The 19,795-nt window shown below is 44.0% G+C and overlaps 1 protein-coding gene across 2 annotated transcripts in view; it reads left to right on the forward strand.

The window, feature by feature from the left end:
* The window catches only part of Ryk (receptor like tyrosine kinase), a 79,363-nt gene extending 69,366 nt beyond the window's left edge, over positions 1-9,997 (forward strand). For both annotated transcript variants that reach the window (XM_059268468.1, XM_059268469.1), the window contains exons 14-15: positions 7,413-7,549; positions 8,909-9,997. In XM_059268468.1, the coding sequence (XP_059124451.1) occupies positions 7,413-7,549; positions 8,909-9,020 (249 nt within the window). In that variant the 3' untranslated portion in view covers positions 9,021-9,997. The remainder of the gene's footprint in view (positions 1-7,412; positions 7,550-8,908) is intronic.
* Positions 9,998-19,795: the final 9,798 nt, after the last annotated feature.

Here is a 19,795-nt window from a genome sequence, read left to right on the forward strand (position 1 = left end):
AGAATTTATCTTAGAATGCCATTATACTAAATACTTCGTTTCTATTTTTTGACAGCTTTATTTTTTTATTATTTAAAGTTTTTTTTCACTTTTTAAATTGAAAATAATTTTTTTCATATACAATATATTCTGAGTGAGGTTTCTCCTCTCTCATCTTCTCCCAGGTCCTCCCCATATCCCCACCCACCCAACTCCATGCCTTCTTTCTCTCTCTCTCTTTTAGAAAACAAGCAAATATAAACAAACAGACCAGAATTTTAACAAATAAAAACAAAGAAAAAGCATAAAAAACACATGCAGAGATACACACAAACAAAACAAAACCCATAAAAGCACAAAATCAGAAACCATACAAGCAAAAGACCTGTAAGATTAAAAAGTGAAAAAAAGCCTGAACAAAACAACCTGAGATCAGAGATATCACTGAGTTTGTTTTGTGTTGGCCGCCTATTGCTGGACATGGGGCCTTCCCTTAACTGTTTACATACCCAATAAGATCCTTCGGAGACAACTGATTTCCCTTTGTAAGCAGTTATCAGTTGGAGATAGCTTCTGGGTTAGGGATTGTGTCCACCTTCCCTCTCAGTCCCAGAACCCCATCTGACTTGGACTTGTGCAGGCCCGTGTGTGCTGCCACAATCCTTGTGAGTTCATATGTACATCAGTCCTGTTGTGTCGGGAAGATTCTGTTTCCTTGGTGTTGTCTGTCCCCTCTGTCTCATGATCTTCCTGCCTCCTTTTCTGCCTAGTTCCTTGAGCTCTGAGGGAGGGTTTGGTGAAGACATTCCAATTAGAACTCAGAGTTCCAAAGTCTCGATGTCTACACATCGTCCAGTGGTGGGTCTCTGTATTAGTTCCTGTCTACTGCAGGAGAAAACTTCTCTAATGATGACTGGGCAATATAGGCAGAATGTCATTAGGAGTCACTTTACTGCCAAATTCCTTTAGCATAACAGTAGTGTTTGGTTTTCTTATAGGACTGTGGTCTATCTAATTGCAGGTACTGGGCCACCCAACCAGTGTCAGGCATGAGTTCTCTCTCATGGAGTGGGTCTTAAATCTAACCAGATAATGGTTGGCTGCTCCCACATTTGTGCCTCTGTTGCACCAGCATAGTGTGTCCTACAGGCAGGTCGCCATTGTGGATTTCAGGGTTTCTAAGTGGGTTGATGGCTGCCCTTCTCCTCCAGTAGTGTGCCGTGAAGACTCTACTTAGGCGCTGGTACAGCTTCTCCATGTTCAGTGAGTTCCTGTAGGCTTACCTTCTTACAATAGGTCCTTACCATCAACTTGGGAAGAGCAACCCATAGCCTTGGCAGTAGCCTGAGTTGTTTGAGGGTGTCCATGGAGCCCCTCTTGGCAACAGCTCAACTAGATGTAAAGCATTCCCAACACTGAGGTTTCACTTGATGGTGAAAGAAATCTAGTTGGGGCATTCTCTCCCCCATTATTTGATGACCCCATTTAGATTTCTCTCATATATGTGTATTTTTAAGAAACTTATATTGTAGGTTTCCATATGACTCCTCTAATGGCCTAGCTTTATTTTGTTTTAATTACTATGAGTTCACTAATGGACATCTTAACAGAATTCTCTAAACTCACAATACCAACCTTTGTTTCAACAGCATTTTCACGCTTAGAGCCCAGGCTGGTCTTGAACATGAAATCTTGCTTCAGCCTCCTAAGTGCTAGGATTACAGGCATGTGCCACCATGGTTTAAGTATTACATTTTTTTTTTTTTGTCTTATTCAAAATTCTTTTGAGTTGTGCTTAACATGTCATTATAAGAATGTCTCTTGGTTATATTTAATATGGCTAACTTTTTTAAATGTTCAGATTTTTCTCTTTATATTCTTACAGATTCATGCACTCCTATAAGTGTCTTTTGCCTTGAATAATTGGGACTGAAAGGAATAATTATGTCTTTTTCTGTGACTATGATGGCCTATTAGTGTGAAAATTCTGCCTTTCAGTTTGGACTATTGAATATTGTTTTAAATTCTTAAAGATTATTAAATGTTACATTCTAGTGTTGGGGTTGAAAATGCTAACAACTCCATGAACACAGTCAGGCTGAGTTCCTTTGCCCTCTATGGGTGGAGGTGCGGTTTCATTTATTTATTTATTTTTCTAAATAGGGTTTCTCTGTGTAGCCCTGGCTGTCCTGGAATTTGCTCTGTAGACCAGGCTGGCTTTGAACTCAGAAATCCTCCTGCCTCTGCCTCCCGAGTGCTGGTATTAATGGCATGTTCCATCCACCATGCCCAGCTTTGGAGGTGGGGTATCAAAGTTGTCCTCACTATCATTTTTAGGGATGCCGAACAGTTTTCACCATCATGTACTAAGTAAATTAACCTCACCCCCACTGGAGTCTGCAACTGTAAAATGCACACTTGTAGGTGTATAAAATGCACACTCACAGGAGTAATGACCCTTTTCTTTCCTTGAAAGAACCTTAACAATTCTGCATTTCTTTGTAGTTTAGAATTCTTCATGATTTGCTTAGAAACACATTGTTGTTTTTTTGTTTTTGCTTTCTTTTATATAAAAGTAATACATTGTGACTTTGGGCTTTGTTTTTGTAATTCTAATTGGAAAACTTCCAATATTTTGGTACATGAAGATTCTAATAGTGTCAACATCAGCTTAGGAAATGCACACAACCACAGATTCTGCTAGTTATGAATGTCTCTGTTATTCCTATGTGACCTCACATGGGCCCTCTGCAGACCGTCGGGTATTGTTCTATATTTTCATCAAATGTAGGCACAACGACAGATTTCTATTGTGACTTTCTTTTCCTTTATTTGAAAAAAATATTTTTTGATTGATGCCTCCTTTGAATTATTTCGATAATTATAGTAGCTAACATAGTTGAGCTGTCAAGACTCTGCCTCCGACTGAGGGGTGAATGCAATCAGGAAAACACAGTTGAAAGTTTCATGTTGGTTTTCTTGTCTTTATGGTACTACATTGTGTTTAAAAAGCATTTTCTTGGGAAAAAAACAAATCAAGGAAATGACTTCCATGCTAATCTTACCAGTGTGATTTATGGCCGTCAGGAGATCCTTTTTAAGGCATTTGAGCAGTTTTTAGGCCACAGGGCAAATCAGATGTGCCCCTGTGCCTTGCTGTTTCTTTGTAGACATTAGTGAGTATTTTCCTGGGAGGAAAATCTGTAGTTCTCCAGAGCTTGCGTCTGCAGGGTGTCTCTTCATCTTACTCCTGTTTGCCCGGTGTTCTAGAGGCCGTTGCCAGGTACTGAACACTCACTCGGGAGACCCTCAAGTTTACAACATTTTCACTGAGAGCAGTCTTTGGAACTCTGCTATCTAAGTGAAATCTGGAGTTACGGGAAGAGGCTTATTATTTTTAAAAGTATAGAATGCTTTCTGTTTTATATTTTGCATTACTAAGTTTAGAGCAGTGTGTTGGTATTGTGTTCCCCAAAATATTGTATACCCTAATAAACTTATCTGGGGTCAGAGAACACAAAAGCCACTAGATACTTAGGATAGGCAGTGGTAGCACACGCCTTTAATCCTAGCATTCCAGAGGCAGAAATCCATGTGTTCAAGGGTACAGCCAAGCATGGTGACTCACGCCTTTAATCTCAGAAAGCGAGCCTTTAATCCCAGGGAGTGGTGGTAGAAAGCAGAAAGATATATAAGGCATGAGGACCAGAAACTAGAAGCTTTTAGCTGGTTAAGCTTCAGACTTTCAAGCAGCAGTTCAGCTGAGAGCCATTGGGATGAGGACACAGAAGCTTCCAGTCTGAGGAAACAAGACCAGCTGAGAAGTTGGCCAGGTGAGGTTAGCTGTGGCTTGTTCTGCTTTTCTGACCTTCCAGCATTCACCCCAATAACTGGCCACAGGTTTGATTTTATTAATAAGACTCTTTAAGATTCCTGCTACAGAGTAGTGCTTAGAAGATTGTTTCTCTCATAGTTGTAGATTCTACACACCAACAATCTTGAACCTATTAAGTATCAAATTTACATTAAGAGAATTAACATAAAGGCATAAAGAGCAATATAGAGATTAAAGGATGAGTCCAGACTTTTGTTTAGGAAATAGAGACCTAAGATTTAATATTTTCAATGTTAAGATACTGTTTAGTTGTATTATTCTAACTTTAGTTGTCCTGATATTTCCTAAGAATGAGGAATATATGAATTACTTTAAAAACAGTTCTTGTGCCCCGCAGTGGTGGCACACACCTTTAATCCCAGCATTCAGTAGGGCAGAGGCAGGCAGATCTCTGTGAGTTCGAAGCCAGCCTGGTCTACAGATGGAGTTCTTGGACAGTCAGGGCTATACAAAGAAACCCTTTCTGGGGTGGGAGTTGGGGGCAACAATCAGTTCTAAGAACAGTTGTTGTATTTCCAGAGGTGAGCAATTGCCTCATTAGTATTGTCTGTAGCTCTGCCTTTCAGGATCTCATGTGTCTCTGAACACTCCTTCTGGTTGCTTTGGAGACTTATTCGTACACTCTGCTTCATGAACTCACCTAGAAGACCCTGATGTTCTGATGAAGCCATGTGCATCTGTGGAGAACGTGGCATGAACAGCCAGTTCTGGGATATTCCACTTGGGTGGAGGTTTGCAGGTGTAAGGACTAGTCATGCTTGGAGCTGCAGATTTCTGACTTTTGAGGTTAGGTGGTGTCTGAGTAGATTAAGGCTGATATAACAGACTGAGTCGCTCAAGACACAGGCTGCATTCCTCATCTCTCTGAAGCCTGGGAAGTCGAGTTTGAGGGATGGATCAGAAGTGTCCTTCCTGCTGTGTCTTCACACAGCACAAGGAAAAGGCTTTGCTGAGATCTTTGTAAGACACCAGATTCTCTCCTGAGATCTCCACCCTCATGATGTGAACTCCTCCCAAAGCCCCACCTGCTAACTTCATACACTGGGGTCAGGAGTTCAACATGTGTGTGCCTGAGGTGCACACACAGTAAGTCCATCATGTTCTGCTGCTGGGCCTCCTAAATACACCCTTCCTATAGTAGATTTGCTCCATTTCTTCCTAAGAGCCCTAAAAGCCTTAGCTCATTTGCCTAAAATCCGAGTCTCATCAGATGTGAGTGAGCCTCGAGGTAAGATTTATACTGAGGCAAATTTGTCTTCAGCTCTAAGTTTAGGAAACCAAGAAAGTTACTGACTTCCAAAATGCAGTGGTGGGGCGGGTTTAGATTGGTGCATCTGTCTCCAAAAGGATAAATCAGGAAAGGAAAAACATCAGCAATACAGTGTCTGGTAAAAAAGCCAAAACCCAACAAACACAGTGGTACCTCAGATTCATGTAATTCTCTTTAGCTGGGTACCTTGCCATCCAGGTCCACTGGAAACTTCACCCACAGCTGCTTACAAAATTTCCTTGGTGGCCCTCTGCCAGGGTCCCAGCCAGGCAGGGCAGAGTGTAAAAGTGTATTTAATTGCACTACTTCCCCACTGAATATTCATATTTATTTACTCTCAGTCAGCTGGCTAGGGGAGACTGCTATGTTAAACCCAGTCTGGCATTTTAGGTTCCCAGAGTAATCAGTCACACAGAAGTTTCATTACCCAGTGGCCTCAGCCTCATACATTAGATGAAAACAATTGTGTACTTTATGACAAGCCATATATATGTTGTGAATGAAAAGAATAGTTTTATGTCCTTCATCTTAAATGGCAAGATCATAAGCTGTGTGATCATAAGCTCATGCCTGTAATCCCAGCACTTTAGGAAGCTGAAGAAGGAGAATTGCTGGAGTTTGAGGCCAGCCATCGTGAGAGAGAGAGAGAGAGACCCACATATACCTCCCCCCAAATAGAAAATAGCATTCATGTGCACATGTTACTTACATGTCCTTCTGCCAGTGCAACCCCAAGATCAGATGGCTGTGGTGCTCACTGCATGAGGGGACAGCAGATTCTGAAAGGCTGGAGCATTTGGTTTTGATATTCAGGCAGGGCTGCTCCTTAAGAGTTTGTATAGCATTGTATGGTGGATTGGGTTGTATCGCCTCCCCACCCCAATTCTCCAAAACATATATTGGCAGTCTTAATCCCTGTAACTAGGAATGTGACCAGAGAGAGAGAGAGAGAGAGAGAGAGAGAGAGAGAGAGAGAGAGAGGGAGGGAGGGAGGGAGGGAGGGAGGGAGGGAGGGAGGGAGGGAGGGAGGGAGGGAGAGTTTGTATTATGCGACTCAAATCTAAACACAGTTCTATTTTGTGTGATATTTTTAATGATTTTGTGCATGAAACAGAGTTTCATGGTATGGAAATTTCTTCATTGTCATGTCAGCTCTGTAACTTGGATTTTGGAGCATTTTGGGTTAGGGATGTTGTACCTGTGAAAGACTTTAAAAAAACAGTGTTTCCAGATTTTGTTCATACTGAAAAGCAATGACCTTAGGCTTATTGCACTGTGCTTAGATTTTACAGAAAGACTTTGTATTTGCCTGTGTGCTACACCCCCCAGTCCTGCTCTTTTACTCATTGAGAAATGTGTGGTTGAGCAAGCCACGAATTTCACCTGTCCCCTCACCTTATAACCCTAAGCTACCATTGCGAGCTTCTTGAGGTTTGTTGTGAAAACTGAATGTGATTGGAGGCTCATTGCAAAATACTGTGAGAACGCTTGAGCTCTTGGCACACAGGCATTATTCTTTCCCTGGCTTCGGTTATTGTGAGCGCAGCATTTGCAGGTGACAGCAGGTTGGAGATTGTCCCAACCCAAGCCCTTCCTAGTAGCATAGCAGCAGTTTTGGGGACACATTCTCCAGGAGCTACTGTGCAGCCAGGGCTGAGCCCAGAAGGGAAAAGTCAGCCCTCCAGTGCCTCTGCTGCCTCTGCTTAGGTTCCCTCCTTACTGGTCATTCACCTGCTGGTTTTAAGGAAATCTGATCTTTCACTCAACTGGAAGATATTTTCAGGGTGTTTCCATCTGCTAACCAACAGTTATAAATATAGAGCTCGTGATGCACCCCAGTGGCAGAGCAAGTGCTTTGTGTGCACAGTACCCAAGTTCCATCCCAAATCAGAAACCCACGACTTCTTATATTTTATATAATCTACATATTTGACTTATTGAGGGTGTTCTGTCAGTCTAGATGGTTTTCCATTTCCCAGTGTAATTAATTAATTTCAGGGTAGCATGATTCATAGCCAGCAGTAAAAATGCTTTCATCCAACAGACCTAATTACTCAGAACAAATAATAGCAATATTCATATTAAAGAATAAATTCATTAAAGTATTCTTTGCTATAACCCAGCTAGAGAAACTAACCAGCATGATAGATTTCTTTTTATGAACAGTGTTCTTTAAGAGTTTGTTCAGCTCCTGTTTTTGGCCTGTAGCTTACTCTAGTCATCATACCGTTTTAAAATGTCCCCTCATTATGCTGTTGTTCCTCCTAGTGGGCCTTTGGAGTGACTCTGTGGGAGCTCATGACTCTGGGCCAGACGCCCTACGTGGACATCGATCCCTTTGAGATGGCCGCTTACCTGAAAGATGGTTACCGAATAGCCCAGCCAATCAACTGCCCTGATGAACTGTGAGTGTTTTGGATCTTGGACATGAGCTTTGATGCATTTACTTTATGATTATAAAAGTAGAAAAATAAGTTCCTGTGTTCACACGGAGCCTTCCTTTTCCTTTGAGAGTGATGAGTCTTCAGATGTGACTTAGATCTTGTGGAAAACCACAAAGTCACTGTTTAATGCACGTAGCATCTTATATCAGTGGTGTATAATCTTAATTACTAAAAATTGGCCTGAGAATTTAACATAATAGTGAGGAAGCTGATAGGATATTATATCAGTTGCGTGACTTTTGTTTAAACAGACATGTTTAACAAGATATGGTACTTAGAAAAGCTTTTCTTGGGGTCCAAATTTGGATGCCCAGCACCCACTAAAAAGACATGTGCCGGGCGGTGATGGCACACGCCTTTAATCCCAGCACTCGGGAGGCAGAGCCAGGCGGATCTCTGTGAGTTCGAGGCCAGCCTGGGCTACCAAGTGAGTTCCAGGAAAGGCGCAAAGCTACACAGAGAAACCCTGTCTCGAAAAACCAAAAAAAAAAAAAAAAAAAAAAAAGACATGTATGGTAGTGTGTGTCTGTGACCATACCACAGGGTGGGTGGAGACAAGCAGATCCCTGAAGCTCATCCCAGGCTAGCCATCCCAGCTGCATCTGTGAACTCCAGGTTTAGTAAGATATCTGTCTGAAGGAGGAAAACAATACAGATGATACTCACTGTTGACCTCTGGCCGCCACACCCATGCATACAACCACACAGACATGTACATATACTACATGAGCGATCAGAGACAGAGAGACAGACACCTTTCTCTTTATGATCTTGCCTTGCCAAGCATCAGAGATGCTTAAGGAAGATGCTCTGGGCTAGCAAGTGACAGGTGCTTCCGGCCTCCTGCCTCCCTCATGTAGCTGACCTCCGTCATGGCCGTGGGGTGTACAGAGTCTGGTTGGTGAAGTGGATACAGAATGAATGTTGTCTACAGAGGCCCCAGAAGGTTTCTCTGCCAGTTTTAGGCAGCGGCTTTGCTATACATCCAGGAATCTTGATTTCAGATAACACTTCCTCTGAGTTCTTCTCCCACAGCGTCCAGGATGACACAGGCTGTTATTTTGACTGTGTTCTGTGTATTTACATGAAGCTCTGAACTTGCTAAGCTAAGTGTTTTGTATTCTCATGAAGAACTGACATCCATGTGTGTAATCCAAATAAATCATCTTAGCTCTTTTCAGTGCTAAAACTGCCAACACATAGTCAAATGAAGTGATTGTTAATAGGCTGTCTTCTCCACAGCCACATTTGAACAGAAAGCTAACTGGTACGAACTGACTGAAAGGCTGTTACTAGCCACATTTCCGTGTCACTCTGCAGGTTTGCTGTGATGGCCTGTTGCTGGGCCTTGGACCCAGAGGAGAGGCCTAAGTTCCAGCAGCTGGTCCAGTGCCTCACAGAGTTCCATGCCGCCCTGGGAGCCTACGTCTGACTTCACTCCCAGCCCCACAGCTCGGAAGAAAGTGCCTGATGCAGATGCTCTGCGTGCAGCGCAGCGCAGCGCCTGCCGAAGCCCATGTGTCTCCCAGAACACCGTGCCTTAGGAATGCTTCCAAACTGAACTAAAGACACACTTCATGTGGAGTATTTTCTAGAAACCACTTTTATTAGGTTGAACTGAAAGGGGTTTTGTAAATTTTTTGGCCAAAAAATTTTTTAAAATATAGTTACTTTGGACTAGGGGGTGCATTCTTAAAAAAATAAATAAACAGTTTAAAAAATTGTTTAGACACAGATATTTGGAATAGCTTTCTTAGTGCCAACTTCTTTTATTTTTATGTTTTACTTCATTGAGGTAATGTAGGTGACTCACCTTTAAAGCTATTTTAATATTTTTGTCACTACTTTTGGGAATGGTTTGTCTACAAAATGTGGTGCTTTTCTTAGGAAAAACAGCATAAAAAGATGTCTGGTTTGCCCTATACAAGGAAAGATAGTATATTAATAGAAGGCAAATTGAAGAAAAGGTAAAGAGAAAAATATAAAAGGCAACAACAATAACAAAAACCATATTGCCCCTGCATGGAAAATTGCTTGTTTAGTGAACGTGGCTCTGCTTTCTTGTTTCGGGAAGCAGTGGCTGAGTTCATCACATCTCAGCTTTCCTGTGAGCTAGAAGAAGGCTGGGGGCAGATTCGTAGGAAGCAGTGGTGACCTTATTTATTTTTGCTCTCTGGGCAAGGAGATGGTACGGTTCCAGAAAGTGAACCCTCTCTACGTAGGCCTGCCGCTCCCTCTGTGTGCACCTGGGCTTGTGCTGTGCACAGCTGCTGCTTCGGTTGTGGGCTTGGGTAGTTTTTGTTTTTAGTTTCAGTTGGTAATTTTTATGCTTATCTTCAAGGCTGGCTTAAGTATAAATTTGTTTTTAAAACACTTGAAAAATTAAAGGACTCATTTTATATGACGGCATTCAAATATTGCTCATAATGTGTGGTTGGTGGTTGTGTCTCAAAAGTCTTTGAACATGCAACTGCTAGATGATCATGCTTTATCTCATGAGCATGTGCCTCAGGTTCCAAAACCCTAACAGAAAGGCAGCTGACTCTGCTTGGCCTCTGTGGCTTGTGAAGTTGGAATTACTGTCACAAGGAAGTGTCACACAGAGACATCTCTCCAGAGCCAGTAAATGGTATGTGTGTAGCTGTGCACAGGTTTAGTTGACCTAAGAGAGAGTCAAGTAGGCCTGTGAACCAACGGGGCCTGCAGCTGCCTGCCTCTGTGCCCATCCTCTCAGGGATATAAGGGAGAACTTGGGTCTCTTATATTAAAAATAAGCCTTATGAATAAGCAGAATATCTGAAAAGACAGCTCCCACAATGCAAGCTCCCACAAGCAATCAGAACCTTGATGTCCTGCATCCAGCGTCCTGCACACAGCCCAATGTATTAGTGTTTTGTTCATGATGTGCTTCGTCCCCAGATGTCTGGGTTTTAAATTGCTGCTTTTGATGTCTTTGTAACTTGGAGGTGCTTTGTTAATAGCCTACATCTTTGAAGACATCCAGTCAACAAATACTAGGGTATACAATACCTGCATAGAGCAATTCAGCTTTCCCTCCTTTGCCAACATTCAATACATTCTTTTCATCTTAAAATGAGAACAATGTTAAGAAGTTATAGGTCAGTGTACAAGAATTGCCCAAAAAAAAAAAAGTCGGTGTGCTGGGGCTGGAGAGATGGCTGGGTGGTTAAGACTGCTCACCCCTCTTCCAGAGCACCTGTTTGGGTACCAGAACGCACAGCAGGCGGCTCACAATCACCTGGATGGAACTCTAGTGCCAGGGTTCCCTCAAGCTTCCACAAGAGCCAGACACAGATACACACACACACACACACACACACACACACACACACACACACACGATACCATAAACTCACAAATGCTCATACTCATACACATATGCACACACACACACATACACACACACACACATAATTTGGTGTTTTTGTTTGTTTTTGTTTTCTTTGATTTTTTGAGACAGGGATTCTCTGTGTAGCTTTGGAGCCTGTCCTGGAACTCACTCTGTAGACCAGGCTGGCCTAAACTCAGAGATCCACCTGCCTCTGCCTCCTGAGTGCTGGGATTAAAGCCGTGTGCCACCACTGCCTGGCACAATTTGTTTTGAAGGTAAAGTGAATATGCGCTTCAGTCTTCTTTGGGTTTTGTTAAGCTCTTTTACCTATGTCCATGTGCATGCTCTTTTGTTTGAGTAGATTTTTCTGCTGAACTGTTTGGAGAGAGCGACAGAGGAAGAAAAGAAGTTTCAGGTTTTCCACGGCTGATTCCTCCAATGGTGTGTGCACCTTGTGAACACTGCTGAGCGTTATTTCCCCCAGAATATGTAGGTTCAAAAGGAAGAAGCAGATTAGGGAAGCACAAGATGTGACATGGTAGGCTGTCTCTGCCGACAGCACTTTTAAAAGATGTTTGATGTAGCATCTTGCTCTGTAGCCTAGGCTAGGCTCGAAACTTGCAGCCATCCTCCTGCCTCAGCTATTCAAGCACTAGGATTGCAAAATAAGCACCACCATGTCTGGCTAAAAGTAAAAAACATCTTGTAGTGATTGTTTCTAAAGTAGTAAGGACATCTCTGAAACTGGCTGTCCAGCTAGCTCCAGGGAGCCACCTGTTGTGCATCCGCAGTCCTGGAAGCACAGTCACACGCTGCCGTTTCTTTTGGGCACTAGGGATAGAACTTAGGACCTCCAGCCTGGCGAGATGGCTCAGTTCGTAAAAGTGCTTGCCGTCAAACCTGATGACGGGAGTTCAGTCCCTAGGACCCTCGCGGTGGAAGGAGAAAACCGACTCTTGCAAGTTGTTGTGTGTTGCGGCATGCGTGTGTGTGAACGCAAACAGGTAATTGTCATGAAGAAGATCGAGAACAACTCAGATCCCTGTGCTCGACTGGCAGACACTTTTCCAACTGAGCCGTCTTCCCAGCTGCTGTGATAGGAAAATGAGAACGCCAGTTAGCTGGGTCCTTGTGTGAGGAAGCTACTAACATTCTTGTAGGATGTTTCTGCCAACATCTTGCTGGAACTGCAGCACATGGGTATGCGTGGCTATTAGGCATTCTAGGGAAAAAAATGTTATTTTTATTTTATGTGTATGAGTGTTTGCCTGCATGTACATATGTGCACCCTGTGTGTGCCCCTGGTACCCGTGGAGGCCAGAAGAGGGTGTCAGATGCCCTGAAGTTACAGGTGGTTGTGAGCCACCATGTGGGTGCTGGGAATGGAACCTGGCTTCTCTGCTAGAACAGTGAGTGCTCTAACCACCGAGATAACTCTCCAGCCCAGAAGTTACATTTTGTTGGGTTTTATTGAAAGTGGCTTTACTAATTGATATCTTACCCATTTAAAGTAGATGAGTTTTGATCTGTTCAGTGTTGAATGGTCATCAACCACAGTCTAATTCAGTTTATTTTATCTTAGTATTTGTTTTATTAAATTACTTATTTTGTCTTACAGGTTTTTTTGTTTTGTTTTTTTTTGAGACAGGATCTCACAGTGGGGCCCTGGAGGGTCTCAGGCTGTGGCCCAGGCTGGCCGTGCATTCCCCCTGCTTTACCCTCACAAACGCTGGAAGAAAGCGGGGACACCACTGTGCCTGGTTCTCCACTTTAGACTTGTTGCCCCCAAAAGAAACCCAACCCTCATTTGCTGTCGCTTTATTCCTTCTCCACCCTTCGCTCTAGGCAGTTACTAATCTACTTACCTCTAGTCTGAGTTTTCCACTATGTGGATCCTATAGTGAGTGGTCTTTTGTGGTTGACATCTTTTACTCAGCACATGGTTTGCAGAGTTCTTCCACACTGCAGCAAGCCCAGCAAATACTTGGTTCTGCTGAAAACAAATATTCCTATGTAAGGAGATGCAACATGATCGGTTGACACAGCCTTGAGGAAATTGAGTTTTTTGTTTAATCCCATCCTCACCTGGACAAAAGAGGCCCCCAGTGGGGCAGGATGGGGAATGGGACAGCCACTGTGGAGAGATGGCCTCTTACCTGGCTTCCTTCGGTAATGTGTTTGCACATCAGGAGCTATCAGATGTGAAGGGAAGCAGGGTGATTCTAAGGAGTGCTCAGTTTTCTTGGATTCAAGTTAGCAAGGACCACCACTGTTTGAGGAGAAAGGCTGGTAAGAATCAACACCTAAGTTTTAGCTTTTAGTTCTTGGTCCAGAAAGCCCTCCCAGTCCATCATGGCTCTTGTTTCTTTGACTTCTGGCCTTCCTCTTTTTGTACCAATTTGTATTTGGGCTTGCAAAGTTGAGTATGTTCGCTGTACTTGGTATTGTCAAATCTACTTCAAGGTGCCTTTGCTCTAGCTTTGTGATATAACTACCTAGGACCTTTGACCTGGAGGTAATCTGGAAATTGGCCATATGCCTGTGTAAAAATTCATAGTAAAAGAGCTTAAGCCTTCACCTAATGACACAACTCTTGGTCTAGGTCTTATGTCGTTATGTTTATATGTACAAGAGGTTTGTTAACATTTTCTTTTGGAGACCAAATCTCACTATATAGCCTGGAACTCTTGATCCTCTGGCTTCAGCAGTGAAATTATAGGTGTGCAGCATCATGCCTCACTAGACATTTTATTTCAATTTAGTTTTGTGTGTGTGTGTGTGTGTGTGTGTGTCTGTGTCTGTGTCTGTGTCTGTCGTGTGTGTAGGGCAGAGGTCAACATCAGGTATCTTCCTCAGTTGCTTTCACTGGTTGTCTAGACTAGCTGGCTAACAAACTTCATGGATGCTCTTGTCTCTTTCTCCGCAGCATTGGATTATAGGTTTACACAGCCACGTTTGACTTTTGTGTATGTGTTGGGATTGAACTCGGATCCTTGTGCTTCTGTGACAGGTGCTTTGCAGACTAAGCCATCTCCTAGAAGTCTGTCAACCTAAACTAGCAGTACATAATCACAGAAGTAATGTATCTAAAGAGCACTTTAGGATTTGTCTTCAGAGATTGGCGAGCTCAAGGGGGCGGTGGTCATGGTTTCTGGCTTCAAAGAAACACCAGAGTTACTATTATGAGTAAAGATCCTTCGGCCCCAACTTGTCTGGAGCCAGAATGGCTTTGGCCTGACCAGGTCAGGAAGTGCGGTGCACGGTATGTGGGTTTGAATTTTGTGTTGGAATCTCTAGGAGTGTCCCTCTGGCCTTTGCTCTCTCTTTCCCTCAAGACTCACACATGCCTTAGCTGAAGGAGAGGGTGGTGTATTTGACCTGACAACCATTTGGTCACCTAAACAGATCCTTGTTTTGTGGTAAGTGCTCCCATAGGATCCTCAGCTCTTCTGGGAAGGCAGGAAATGGAAGAGACAGCCTGGCCGTCCCTGCTGGGCTCGGTGGGAAGCTCCCCATTCCACCTTCCCTGACCCTCCAGGTCTCTGCACACTTAGGCACCCTTTGTTGTTGGCCTCACCCTCTGGCTCATGCTAAGCATGTCCTTCTTGAAGGAACTCTGTTCTCTTTCCACAGGATGTGGCCCTTAGGTGCATTAAAACAATATAAGATCTGGAAGTAGATATAAATACTGGATTTTCCCATCACTGCCCCAGCATAGTGCTGTGTTTTAGAGATGGGAAGCTGATAACCTAGCTCCCTTATTTTACAAGTGAAGGAAGTGGAACTCACTATTGCTTGCAGACATAAGATGTACAACAGGCTGTTTCTTGTGTTGGTGTATTAAAGGAGGTGAATGTGCTTTTCCAGGAAGGGAAATTAATTTGATAGGACACTGACCTATACTCCATTAGTAGTCATTTTAGTAAATGCTTGCCAAGTGAGTCCAGATTCATGTATTTGGTTTTCTGGACCCATGGACAGCATTTTTTATTATGTTATTATTTGTCAAAAATGAGGATGCCATTGGAGAGAAGGTTGGGAAATAAGTGGGCAGATGTGCCACGAGGGTCTAACATCAAGAAGTTCAGACTTTGGTCCAGAGGTAATAGAAACTCACAAAAGGCTCACATCAGAGAGCGATACAGTCACTGTTTTATTGCTGTTAGTGACAGGCAGCTGTTGCCACTGTACATCAGGCGTGGGTTGAGCTCAGTTGCATAAGTAGTGCTGTGTTTTAATCCAGGGAGTTTGGCCAAAACATTATGTCCTTGAGATTAGAGGAAAGATTTGCAAGGGTAGCAGGACATGTTAGGAGACCCTGCCTGCTGTTCTCAACATTTCTAATGATGTGAGAGGCAGTATTATTGATTGGAAATGCAAGGTTGGGTAGGGGCTTGTAAGCCTCGTAGGAGGAGCTTGAAGTTCATTACAGAGGGAAATTAGAAAGGGAGCTGGCCAGGAACAAATGAAAACGGGACAGAGCTAAGGCAAGTCATATTGGTACTACCCTGGTCGGTCATCACATTTTTCTTTAGAAATTGTGGTTATAGTGGAATCTGCTGTAACAAATAGTAAAGTAAATGTGTAGCTGGAAGTTCCTCTGGCCCCACCCAGCCCCGCAGTCCCGCAGCTGCTTATAATCACTCAGAGGCTTATATTAATTACAAACTGTATGGCCAATGGCTTAAGTTTCTTGCTAGCTAGCTCGATCATCTTAAATTAACCCATTTCTATTAATCTGTGTTTTGCCACATGGCTGTGGAATTACCAGTTTGGTGGCATGTTGTTCCTTGGGCGGCGGCCACACCTCCGCCTTTCTTCTTCCTGTCTCTGTCTTGGATTTCCTGCCTGGCTATAACCTGACTCACCATAGGCCAGAGCAGCTTCTTTATTAACCAGTCATAGCAACACATATTCACAGCGTACAGAAAGACCATCCCACAGCATAAATGTTTGCTTCCTACATTGTAGTCCAAAGGGAAGAGTGTCTTAAGGACCCATCTCAGGCCCCTTCCATCCCATCCTTCCACATCACAGAGCATTTTAATGTGCCTGCATGGCCAGTGCTGCTTTGTGACCACATCACTGCAGCTCCCAGAAGAGGGTACATGCAGAAGTAAAAAGTAATTTTCGTGTACGTAACAGAAAAGCTACCCACATCACTTCTGCTGACATCCGTTGGGAAAGACTTGAGCACCAGCTGCAAGGGCATCATCTAGAAAGTCTTAACTAGGCAGCTGGCTGGGAGAAGATGGGTTTGGAAATAGTCTGCCCAAGAAGAGAAGGGTTGATGAAAGAGTTAATGAAGAATTGGGGTTTTCTGGACAGCTATGAGGCTAGCAGCGCTCCAGAGTTTAGGCTGGTGGCTAAAAGGAATTACCTGGTCATGCTGTCAAGTTAAGCAAAGTATCTGGACCAAGATACTGAAGATCTGAGTACCATGAGCCTAAGAGTTTCCAGAGTAAATATGGGAGTAAGGCAGAAAGTAGAGAGTTGGTGGTTTGTGGCAAAAGTAGAATCTGGATTTGAGCCCAAAGTGTCTTAGTTCTGGAAGGTAAGACCCCTGCAGCCATAGTTTGGGAGGTGGAGGGACGGGGGTGGAACAGTCACAGCATGGCTGTGTTACCCTAGTACACAGCACCCTCTACTATCTGTTAGCTTGCTCTCACACAGTACCTGAGGTGACTGAGGGAAAGAGGAGAGCTATGTTCACTTCCAGTTTGTGGAGGTTTCAGTTCACATCTTGCTTTTGAGCTTGTGGCAAGGCAGTATGGCATGGCGGGTTGATGGCATGGCAGGTTGATGGCATGGCAGGTTGATGGCAAGGCAGTATGGCATGGCGGGTTGATGGCATGGCAGGTTGATGGCATGGCAGGTTGATGGCATGGCAGGTTGATGGCAAGGCAGTATGGCATAGCGGGTTGATGGCATGGCGGGTTGATTGCATGGCAGGTTGATGGCAAGGCAGTATGGCATAGCGGGTTGATGGCATGGCAGGTTGCATATGGTGGACTAAATGGTTCCTTGACGGCAGCCAGAAACCAGAGAAAGGAAATGCCAGGGTCCCAGTATTCATTTTAAAGGCATAACCCCTTTTGGCTGGAAGGCCTCCAAATAGGTCCCACCTCTTAAAGGCTCTACCACTTCACAATAATGCCTTGAACCGCAGACCAAGCTTTAACATATGGACCTTTGTGAGGACAGTGGCCCAAACCATCATCTGGTCCCTGACCCTTTACTTCACATGTGGTTTCTTTTCTGCTTGTCACATTGTATCAGTTCTTACACACACACACACACACACACACACACACCCCTTGTGCCTTCACATGTAATCTCATCTGTGTAGTGCTGTTCCATACCTACTGTAGTCTAGGCAAAGCTTTTGTTCTGTAAAACCTACCTCTCAAGATTCTTCTGGATCCTTAGCCTCTCAAAGTCTCTGTTTTCGGTCTGGCTATTATCAAGTTGCTCATGTTCCTACCCTACTCCGTTATTCATAGCTTATAACGTAAGTGCCACTTGAGGGACATTTCCCATTTAGATTATGTGACAGACTGAGCCTGATGGTAACCGTGGGTGTGTTTTCTAAGCAGCTGGCCACACTAGAGGCCCTCTTGACCACATGGCACTGTCCAGTTGGCATCCCAGCAATGTCACCGTCCTCCTCTAGTGTCTTCCCCAGCTTCCCTTGAACTCAGCTCTAGTCAACAGCTCCTCTCTTGCCAGAGTGTTCCCAAGATAGCTCCTTTATCAGAAGAGCTTCATATTTGCCTCCCGTGCTCTTCCTGGACACCCCCTCCCCCCAATCTCGTTCTCTCTGTGTGTTTTTCCTGCCAATGACTTTCTCACTTTCTATCAGCCTTTCCTGCCTTCCTGTGGGTACATGTTGAGTTGCCACTTCTCAGTGACTCCCCTCCACTCCACTCATGGTCTGCTCTGATTTGGGTCCAGGGTCCGTCCTTCTTGGGGTGGTGGCTCTCTCTGTAAGCCCCAGACTCCACAGGTGCCAGATTCAGTGACACTGTCTCAGTGACATTTGTCAACCATCATTCTGCTTGAAATGCCTTGCTTCCACACTTAGCTGTTCTCAGGATTTCTGAATTCCTATGGTTCCTAGTTCAGTCTTGAGCACCTGTCTCTTAGTGGCCTTTTCTGTGCTCAGCACTTCTGAAGGACCATCTGGCATCCCTCAACCCCAGCATTGAACATAGTCCCTCCTGTACCCTCCACAGGACCACCAGGGAGCCACCCTTACTGCTTTGTACTTCTTCCTGAGTCATCATGTGTGGAACTTGTGGCCTTTTGAGCCTTCCCAGACTCCATGGCCCCAGGCAGCTTCTCCCCTGTCCCCAGGTTCCGCAGTGGTTACAAGAGGTTTTGATTATTTGTGTTGATGATCACTTAGGCTCTAAAAAATTTGTTGTGGGAAATAGTTTTGTTAAACTAGTGATACATAGAACCATGTGAACAAAGTGTGTGTGTGTGTGTGTGTGTGTGGTGTGATGAGAGAAAAGGAGAGGGAGAATGTATGTGTGTGCTCTCTATTGTAAGCTCCTGAAACAAGGGCTACCCCACCCACTCCTCTGCAATTTCCATTAGCTTAGAATTTATTAAATATTTCTTGGAGTTGGTCATTTTAGTGACTACATAAAAGTAATCCTGCTCCTTCTCACTGAGAAAATACACTTAAGGAATTCATTATTCTAAAAGTTTTTACTGGCAAGGAAAAAAAAACTAATATATTCAAAAGGCTTAGAGGAAGGTATCCAGAGACAAGGCTAGCAACCCCCCGCCCCCCAAAACGGAGAGATGGGCTTAACCTCAATGTTGACCTGCAGAGGGTGCCATGTCTAGGATTTTGTTTTTTATGAAAACCCTACAGGTAGGGGGCTATTCCCACAGCCTGTCATTATGGTCCTTCTCATACTGTGGCCCATAATTACTCAGCCTTCACTACAGCTAGTTCCAACAGTTGTTCTAGTAGAAGTAGAAACTTCAACACGATGAGATGACCCTGACCTCTGTATCCAGGCCTGAGACCGCAGGGGTTGGGCTGCAACCTATGGCTGTGAGCCACTGAGGAAATGGCCTGTGACCTGCCATCTGCCATGTCGTGCTTCATCAGTTTACTCACAGGAACATGAGCTAGAAAGCCGCTCCCCAGAGCTAACACTGTTGGCTGCTCTGCCCTGGGGGAAGGCGCCGCCCCTACAGGATGACTTTGCAACAAGTAGCCTGTCTCCTCCCGGTCTGGGAAGTTGGGCTCCTTGAGACAATCTTCTGTAGTGCAATCAGTACACAGTACCTGTTACAAAGTTGCAAATGCACTTCCTTACCAGGTACAGGTCACTAGAAAGCGGCTTTGAAATTGTTTTCTCAAGTTCTACTGACGTGTAGATTTTTGGAACCTTGTGTACTAGCTACAGTGAGCATGATTCCCTTCCTGTTGGAGAGAAAATGTCAAATGCTGAACATAGGCTCTGAATTTATAGCTGGGTCGATAGTCTTAACAATAAAAAGAAAAGGCTAGTTTTGAAGGCTTCTATGGCTCCCTATTCCAGCAACCCTGTTTTTTCGGGATATTTTAGAATACTGCTCCTCGTATTAATTCTGCACGCAGAGTAACAATGTAACTCATTGTCTGCTTTAGCTCTGTCTTTATCCACTTCAAGATATTGCACTTAGGTGGTTTTTGTTTCTGTGTTTTTCAAAACAGGGTTTCTCTGTGTAGCCCTGGCTGTCCTGGAATTCACTCTGTAGACCAGGCTGGCCTTGAACCCAGAGATCCACCTACCTCTGCCTCCCTAGTGCTGGGATTAAAGTGCACCAATTTTAATTTCTTAAAATTCTTA

The sequence above is a fragment of the Peromyscus eremicus genome, chromosome 7 (genome assembly GCF_949786415.1).
Source record: "Peromyscus eremicus chromosome 7, PerEre_H2_v1, whole genome shotgun sequence".
Lineage (NCBI taxonomy): Eukaryota > Metazoa > Chordata > Mammalia > Rodentia > Cricetidae > Peromyscus > Peromyscus eremicus.